Below are 9,825 nucleotides of genomic sequence, written 5' to 3'. Positions count from 1 at the left end.
GATACCTCTTCTATTTCTCGAGTGGTCATAGCACTGGGTGTTGCTTCGCGCGCAACAAATTTAATGTATTCGTGGTCATCTACACTATCTATTGTCCTAGAACTGTGCTTGAGCGGAAGTCGCGACAGTGCGTCTGCAATATTGTCTCGACCGTTCACATGTTTAACCGTAAATCGGTACGGTTGCAGCCTAAGAACCCATCGCTCAAGTCTAGCGCACGGTTTTGACCTTGGTCCGTAAATGTATTCAAGTGGCTTGTTGTCAGTAAGAAGCTCGAACTCGATACCATAAAGCCATGGATGAAAACGCTCTAATGCCCACACTACGCTTAAACCCTCTTTTTCAGTCTGTGAGTATCTCCTCTCAACATCAGTTAAGCTTCTACTGGCATAACTTATTACGCGGTTTTCCCCATTTTGAACCTGCACGAGCACAGCACCTAGTCCTACTGGACTCGCATCGACTATGACCTTTGTCGGCGCGGTTTTATCGTAATACCCCAATGTTTCGGCACATGCTAGCCTTCTTTTTAATTCTTTGAACGCGTCCTGTTGAGACCGACCCCATTTAAACACCGTTTTCTTTCTTAACAGATCATTTAACGGCGCGGAAATCGTAGACAAATTCGGTATGAATCTTGCGCAAAAATTCACTAAACCGAGGAAACTTCGAACCTCGCTCGCGTTTCGCGGCTCAGGCGCGTTTACTACAGCATCGACCTTGACCTGCGTTGCCACTATCTCTCTCTCAGACAGCTCATGACCCATAAACACTAACTTATTCATGTAAAATTGACATTTTTCCTTGTTAAGTGTAAAACCTTTGTCTCTCAATACACATAGCACATTATTTAAACATTTATCATGTTGTTCTTTCGTTGCAGTATGGACAATAATGTCATCGGCAATGCTGTTAACACCCTCACAGCCTTGCAATGTTTGTTGCAAAATCATCTGGTTCATCTCTGGAGCACATGTTATTCCAAACATTAAACGTTTATACCTGAAAAGTCCACTGTGTGTTGTAAACGTCGTGATTTCTCGTGATTCTGGGGACAGTTCAATTTGATGATACGCGTTTTTAATGTCCAGTTTGCTGAAATACTTGCTGTTATTCATTTCCTGCAACACTTCGTCCACTGTTGGTATTGGATACCCTTTGTATGGCTCTGTTTGCCTGCCTCATGTCAACGCAAAGTCGAATGTCGCCATCATTCTTTGGTATTATGACGAGAGGGGACACCCACTTCGACGGTCCACTTACGGGTTCAATGACATCTGTGTCGAGTAATTCTTTGATTTTAGCTTCCAACTTCTCTCGTAACTGATATGGCACGCGTCTGGTCGGTTGCACTACAGGTGTTACAGCCTGGTCAATGGGCACTTCAAGTTGATAACCTTTCAGTTTTCCAAGTCCCGTAAATAATTCGTTGTAATTATTAACAACATCCGATATTCCCGGGGTTTCCATTTGACGCACTATTTTAAGTACGCCAAGTCGCATAGCTGTATCACAGCTTAATAAGGACTGTCCAGATCCCTCAATGACAACAAATTCTGCGTCATCTACCGCTACACCCTTGTAAACAATCGTTGACCAAAATACACCAGCAGTCTTCAGTGGTTCCTTAGATCCATAGGCATACAGTTCTGTTTTCCTTGGCTCGTCCCTGCATTTTATGTCATTTCGTTTCAAGCACTCCCACGTTTTCCTATCCACAATGTTGCAGCTGGAACCGGAATCAATGATCGCCTTTATTTGTACACCACCAATTTCGACCATTATCGATGTTGCTGTCGGGTACTTATTTTGTACAGTAAACGTGAACTGTCAGTCATCAGTTGTGTCCACAACTTGACGCACAGTAGGCGGTTTCTTTTTCGACTTTTCACCCGATCGGCATTTAATCGCAAAATGTCCTATCTTGCCACACTTATTGCAGTGCTTTCCACGCGCTGGGCACGTGCTGTCTTTTGCAATGTGACCACGTTTCCCACATTTAAAACATTGAACGTCATTTTGAATACGATTTTTCCGTGCAAACGTACCTTTTGTTGTTCGGCTTGTTGTTGTGTTTACCGACTGTGGGCTTTGCTCAATGCATTTTGCCTGATGTTCAGCATTTTCTAAAGTTCTCGCTATGGAACGCAATTCTGTCAGGGTTAAATCCCGTCCTTTTTGCAGAAGTTTCCGTCTTAATTCACTTGAAATGCACTTCTCAATCACCTGATCTCTAATTTGCTCATCTGTGTTCTCAAATGCACACGTCTCTGCTTTCTGTCGCAACCGTGTGATATATTGATCTACGGATTTTGTCGGCGACTGATCTAACTTCCGGAACATATGTCTTTCGTAAAGAACATTCGATTGTGGCGCGAAATGCTTGCTTAGCGCATCGACGGCTCTAGCATAAACGTTTGCTCCCTCTCCTTCCGGCAAAGTATAGAATACATCCTGCACTTCCATGCCAGCCATGTGAAGCAACAATGCATGTTTACGGTCATTGTCTTTAATTCCTTTCCCGACAACATACAGTTCAAACGCTCGAAACCAACGTTTCCACTTTGCCGCTAATCCCGACGGTTCACCATGCACATCGAATCGGGGCAAATAGTCGTTTTCTTTTTCCATCATTGAAGACAATGTAATTGAACGTTTAATATCCTCGTCGCCAATTGTAGTGTTTCATCTACAGAATACACTAGTTAGCACCATTAAAGGAACTCCATTTAAGGAACAAACACCATTGAAGGTTATACTGGTTTTATTTACATCCGTACTCGTCAAGCATACAAAACAGTCTGTCTCTGAACATGCTATCAAAGAGGCATTCATGCCGTAGGCGTGTCCTGCAAGTAGGCGTGGCCAGTGCAAGCTATACCACAGTGTACATGATAAAGCTTTGACAATGTGTGTTTCAAATATTTTAATAAAAATAATAGTTTAAAAAATATATTTTAAAAAGTACGTTTACTGTCTGTTATAATGTGCCGATAATGTAACCTGGTGTAAACACAATTTGTTAAAAAAATGTGTTATTTTTTGAAAATATTGCAATAAAAAGTATTGAACTAAACTCTGAAAGTATTTCTCATTGTGTTTATGCATAAATAACTCATTCAGAACCCATCAACACATCAATAGTTTCACTACCGTGCGAGTTGACTTTTAGGTACGAGTTGACTTCCGTGCGAGTTGACCAAACAACGTGCGAGTTGACTACCGTGCGAGTTGACTTAGGTACGAGTTGACTGTAAACCTTGTATTGTGGAGTCGTCGTGGTTATTGTATAGCCTAAAAACAATGTTGATATTCGCGAACATGACTTTAGAGTTCGAAACATGATAATGGCTAGAGAATTGCTCTATTTATGTTAACAGTCTTAATTGTATTTTAAATTAAACTGTAATTTGTTGATAAAAACATTGCAGAAAAAGCATCAATATTGTAAATATTCGATCATATTCGTTCGTTTCCTTCATATTCGCGAAAATGAGTCATATACGCATTATAGACGGACTAAAAATTTCGAGCAAAAAACTTCAAAAACTGTTTAAGGGGAATAAACAACACAATAATACAATTCCGAATGGCAAAAAGTATGTTTCCAATGTTATTGTCTTTCTGGATTGTATTTATCATCACAGAAATGGATAAAAGCAACGTTTGGATTATCAAAAGGTAAATGTAATATATTTTCGAGATAAGTCACTATATTATTTATACAGTCTTTCAAAATTATGGAACGTTTTAAATTCATCTTTCCAGAAATAGCAATATGTGGGTCTAATCTCTTTCAAAAAGACATTTTATTCAACGTAACGTACCGAGTTAAGAAAATTCAAAAATTATAAATTGATTTTGACACCTTAAAAAGAAAACATCAATTATTTAATAAAGTTTGGTGTCTTTTACTCTTTATACAATGGAATATATTGCAATGGGTATAAACTGTTTATTGAAGTCTGATCCCCCCCCTTCTCTGGTCAAACTCCCATTGGAGTTCTTTATAAATTGGAGTTAAACGGGGATCCCCCGTCAAACACCCATTGGGGTTTAATTTAAATGGGGGATTGACGGGGTCCCCCGTGAAAACCCCGTTGGAATTTAATGGATATGGGAGATGGACGGGATCCCCCGTCAAAACCCCACGGGTGAAGAAAATCTACAAACACTTTATTTTCTTATTAAAGTACATATTTCTTACAATTATAACTTAAACATGTGTATTTGTAAACATTGAAACAGAAAACAAAGCATAATATTTAAATTACATTTTTTGTAAAATATAGGTAAAATTCTCCCGTCTGGAAAAAACACCTGTTGGAGAATTGCAATTCTTAACTGGGGAGCCAAACCCCCGTTGGGATCCAACGGGGGATGGCAACTTTATCATCAAATAACTCTACTTTCCAAAAACATTTTAACTCTTTTTTTTCAATTATATGTATGTACTCAATGCCCCCTACAAATATGCAAAATTTCATAACAATTGTTCAATAAATACAAAAAATAAGTTTGCAAATAATCTGGATTTGCAAACTTAATCTGGATACTGTTTTGTGTGTGCCTGCAACATCTTGGTGCATGGTTTGGTGGGCAACATTGAAAGATGAACGTTTCGGATGCGTCTATTGAAGCACTTTTCTTTTGTCGAAATCGGACTGCTGAAATTCCGGCTTCCGAGGGTGCTTGCATTTGGGCAAATTTTTCTTTCTTAGAACTTGCGAGATGGTACCGTTTTATTGCAATTATTGAAAGAGGACAGATCCATCTTTAAAATAATTGATACCATACTCGTAAAAATGATGTATAGGCAATGCAAGACAAATGCTTTGAAAGTGGCTGTTTTATCAAAGGACCCTATGGGAATTGGAATTAGTGTAATCTTACCTTTAGTTAACTTCCAGATAAAGCCCCAGACACGTAATACCAGCTTTTAATATTATATGTATCGATTTTCTGCTAACAATACACACTGTATTCAATATTCATATACGATCATCCGGATTCGCTACTAGTTTACGTGTCATGCTGGTAGCTCTACTATTATTCTTTAATGACGTCATAGAATTATGTTAGTAACATAACATAATCGGTGTTTATCACATATTAAAAGATTGAGCTTATATTATAATGCAAAAACAAATAAACACCAGAATAATTACTTTGAATGTTACTACTTTCACATACGCATCAATATATGAGTGATCTCGAATCATTATATAAGTTTAAAAACGAAATGCATGGTAGATAGATACATTTTATTATTATTTATTTGTCGATTCGGTAAAATGTCCAAATAGTACAAGTGTATTAAATATCACCGTTTATACTCGGTAATGTGTTTTTGATGATGGCAAACTTACCCAATTTCAGAGACTTTCCAAACAAAATCTCAATAACCCATAAGCATAGTCAGTGTTATAGTAATAGATTGGTAAGACTTAATTATGGTCTCAGTATTACACATAAAATTGATGATGTCGATATGACATTGTTTTTCTTTTTGAAGTGAAAGGAGGGCTTTGTTGGTGATGATTGCAATGCAGGAGTAGCCTTTATTACTACTCCACCTCCTATCTGAAAGACGAATACATGGATCATGTTTAACAATTTCAATGATAACTTTATGTCCTTCCCATTCGGTCGTTAGATGAATAAATACGCGTTGAAAAGAAACCATTAATATCCACTTTCAACACCATCATGATGTTTAACAAAGATTGTGCTGTGTTCATGACGAGGTATTTAATTTGAAATGAAATAAATGCAGAATTGTTGGTGGACAGCGTAGCTTTTAAATGCGCGATTACACACGCTGGTATGCAGCTATGCTGGCCGCATATGGTATGGGAGCTATTGATGCATGACGCGGCGCTATTCATGTACGCTCGTTTGGATAAAATACATGTTTCATAAATAGTTGTTTAATTGCCATATATGAAAGGAAATTTTCGAAATACGTTTACCGAAAAGATCAAAGATCGCTCAAACATGAAATGCTTAAAAATCGTTTGGATTTCATTGAACGAGTGCCAAAAACATCTCAAGTGTATGTATGTATTTTAACCGGTCTATTAATAAACAAGTGGTTATGAAACGAAAATCAATTACATTTATGCCTTTAAGTTCATTGATTCTAAACGTAATTCCTGAGATTGTAAAATGTACTGTAGATATGATGCCTTTTTTACGATTTAATGTGTCAGACGTGTCTTTGACATTTTAACTGGTCAAGTGTGCGATACATCGCGACAGTATGTATTGCTTTTGACTGAGGATTTAGTGTACCGTCTATACGCACACCAGATGATATAGATTTAACTCTTTTTAGACTGCATTGGTACAGTTACATATAAGTTCAAATACATTGATGTATTTCTTAAGCAATCGAGCATACAGCTGCAAGTTATAAATTTTAATTGATGTCGTTCTTAAGACTTATACTTTTAAATCAGCATTACTCGTGTGACATTAATGTTCTTTGATTGCGTAGAGTGACCGATCCACGAGTTAAAAAAACACATTGGGAAATGACCGACGCAAATTTTCCTTTTTTCCAAAGTCAGAAATCAACAAATTTACGTGTTCACGAAAACAGTTATTTTTCGAAAAAATACGAAATTTAACGCCGACGAATATAAATGCTTTTACAGTATTTGTTATCAAGCCATGAACATTTTAATTTTAAAGCGTCATTTCTTCGATCACCCAACATATTACTATAAATAGGCATTACATGGTAAATAGGAAGTTTCCATTCATCGCTTCTGCCATAACCTCAAAGGCTATTAAAGTTTCTATTTAAAAAACACGTACATCAAAACACTATAATGTTTAAATAATCTCCATGTAGAAATAATGAACTCGAGAAACATCACGGGAGAAATTCTAGTAACCAAATTCTAGCAAGTAGATGCCAAATGAAACAACAACAATTTAAAGCTGATAATTAACTACGTTCTAAAGAAGTAATTATCATCCTTTTCAAGTTCTTTAGTTTTATGATATATTTAAGTATTGCTGTTATGGTTTAACCGTTCCTGCTGCAACTTCCAGAGTCCGAGTCGCTACAGCTGCAGCTTCCAGGATCCAAGTCGCTAGATGACTCTAATAACGAATCGTCACTGTCCGAGTCAGAGCTAGACAAGTCGCCTGACTCGCTCTCATTAGAGCTGGTGTCCTCCATAGAAGTACCGGACTCAGGACTTAACGATCTCTTATTGGCGGACTGTGTGGAGTCCGTACGTTCCTTTTTCAGGCGGTTGTAGCGTCGCCTTCGCCGGCGGCGTTTGTCGGTAAAATCACAACCTTCGTCATCAGAGAGATCATCATCGGACACGATTTCTACAACATAAATCAATGAGCAAATTATAATACTGGGAACCATTGGACATACTTTCGATTTCTGGTAGTAGCTCGGTTCCTATTATTGAATTAAAACAATAATCCAGTTTGGAATAGGGTCTAAATTATTTTCCTTTAAAGATAAAGTGTTGTTGTTGCATATTTAACGTTTTTTTTGTTGTTTTTTTAAACTTACCCTGTCTTTGTTTCGTCGAGGCAATGTAGCCGACTTGCGTCTTGTCACAACCGTGTCCTCAGAGTCACTCTCAGAATCAGAGCTGTAACCGGAAGTGGCTGCTAGGAACGAGGCAGCAACCGACTCGTGCGACCATATAGTGACATCATCAGTGACGTTATCATCGAAATCGCTGTCCGAGTCGGAAAGCACGAGATCTTCCTCGAGCAGATCAACCGAATCAGACACATCTTCCTCTGCGCACGGAACACCTGTCACAATTAGGAAAATAATAATTTATAAGCAGGATCTTATGATGATCATTTACAATTATACCGGTAGTACGGTATATGAAAACAGTGATTGCAGTTGTTGTTGTTATAGTTGTCGACGAAGTAAGATGCATGGTAGCAGAAGCAATAGGAATAAAAGCACCAATAATATCATTGATATAAGTAGAGGTAAAAAGCACAAGCGGCAATAATAGCTATAAACGTAGTAGCAGCAACAACACCATACACGATCGTGGATGTAACATTAGCAAAAGTACCATCAGTATTAGTATCAGTAGTAGTACTAACAGTATCAGTCGTAATAGCATTAGCAAAAGAAATGCAAATGTAAATGCACATTTAACTACTCCTCCTTCGACTCCTCCTCCTCCTGCTGCTGCTGTTACTGCTACTGCTACTTAAACGAATACTTATACTTTAATTACTATCACAACTACTATTACAACTAATGCTGCTGCTTCTGCTGCTAAAACTATTACTACTACTGCTATTGCATTATATGATCATGTAACAGTAGCATTATGTTAAAAGACAAAGTAAGTAGAAGTAAAAGACAGGAAAAAACCTGAGCTAGAGTTTGGACCAGAGAGATTCACAGCACAATCTACCGGTTGGCTGACCACATCAAGGTCACGCTCAGGGTCAGGCGAGAGAGAAAGTAAGTCAAATTCAGTTGGAAAGTTCAGAACCTCAAGAACATCAGCATCATTCGGTAGGATGCATTGTGCTTTCCTATAAAATAAAATAATGGGACACGAATTAATATTTATGTATACATACGGAATGTTATTTTGATGTTAAAATGCTATTGAAAAAACTCAAACATGTGACGTGATTGGCCACTAAACTGATAGTCTTATTAATTTCTGCACGGACATGAAGCTCGTTTGAAAGAGAGAGAGAGAGGGAGAGAGAGAGAGAGAGAGAGAGGAGAGAGAGAGAGAGAGAGAGAGAGCAGAGATAGAGCAGAGGAGAGAGAGAGAGAGCGAGAGAGAGAGAGAGAGAGAGAGAGAGAGGAGTACAGTTATATGCGTTAATTCGCAATTCGATTAGTGTATTTGACTGGGATAAGATATGGAGAAAATAAAATATTGATTAACCCGCCCTTAATGTGTTCGTTTGTTAAACAAATTTAATTGTTCATTTTCAATAAAGACGCGTTTAAGTGTATGTTCAGTTATTAAGTCATAAAAGATGGGACCCTAACACGATCCGGTTCAATTGCTTGTGAGAAAAAGCGCAATGTTTACGGACGCTCTGAACTTTCTTCAACTGTAAGCGCTGTATTTACGGACGCCATGAAATTATTCAACTGACCGGTGCTATGGAGGTTGATCACCGATGCACATTAAAGAGTCTAATAAGTCTTAGAGCGACAGAAGAATTGTTTGGGCATTTATGTGTAGAAAACCCCGTCAAATATATACACGCGTGTCTAATATGTATTTTGTTGTATTAAGTAAAAAGAAATGAGAAAATTTAAGAAATGATTCATTATATGTATAAGGCAATACATCGAATATTTTGTGGGATAACATATTTTTTATTTATTATTGTCTTACCCCACCCGACAACGTTTAATGAAAATAACGATTATACTGAATAAACCTAGAAAATAATGCAATGGTTATGCACGAATAGATATCACGTATTACATACATGGAGTCTGCCACATTCTGGCAATAGCCTTCCTCAATTTCCTGCAAATTTCTCATTTTTCTAAGAGAGCTTTGAAAGCGTTTGAATAGTTTGTCAACAATAGACTTTTTGACGTTGCTACGTTAACATGACGACGTCAACTTCCGCCCATTCGCGGTAAATACTGACATGACGTCGCATTGGTTAAAAATAAATATACAGTTATTATAATACTTGCTGTTGTATATAATATATCTTTTCCCGTTTATTTCTCGTTTTATGACATCAAACATTTACTTTCAATACATCATATAATTTTAATAAATTTTAAGTCTATACAGCTATAAATCAATTCAAATCTGAGCATCA

The 9,825-nt window shown here is 37.5% G+C and overlaps 2 protein-coding genes across 2 annotated transcripts; both read right to left on the bottom strand.

The window, feature by feature from the left end:
• Window positions 1–1,110: 1,110 nt before the first annotated feature.
• Window positions 1,111–1,782, bottom strand: LOC127872265 (uncharacterized). Its single transcript, XM_052415596.1, has one exon. It carries the CDS (start codon window positions 1,780–1,782, stop codon window positions 1,111–1,113), a length of 672 nt encoding a protein of 223 aa, XP_052271556.1.
• Window positions 1,783–6,721: 4,939 nt separating this feature from the next.
• Window positions 6,722–9,593, bottom strand: LOC127874409 (uncharacterized). Its single transcript, XM_052418720.1, has 4 exons — window positions 9,478–9,593; window positions 8,384–8,550; window positions 7,547–7,797; window positions 6,722–7,350 (listed from the first exon to the last, which is right to left on the bottom strand). The coding sequence occupies exons 1-4, from the start codon at window positions 9,531–9,533 to the stop codon at window positions 7,261–7,263; spliced, it is 564 nt and encodes a 187-aa protein (XP_052274680.1). The 5' UTR covers window positions 9,534–9,593; the 3' UTR covers window positions 6,722–7,260.
• Window positions 9,594–9,825: the final 232 nt, after the last annotated feature.

This window comes from Dreissena polymorpha, chromosome 3 (assembly GCF_020536995.1).
Source record: "Dreissena polymorpha isolate Duluth1 chromosome 3, UMN_Dpol_1.0, whole genome shotgun sequence".
NCBI lineage: Eukaryota > Metazoa > Mollusca > Bivalvia > Myida > Dreissenidae > Dreissena > Dreissena polymorpha.
Note: the sequence above shows the minus strand (reverse complement) of the source record. Positions and strands in the feature narration are given on the sequence as shown.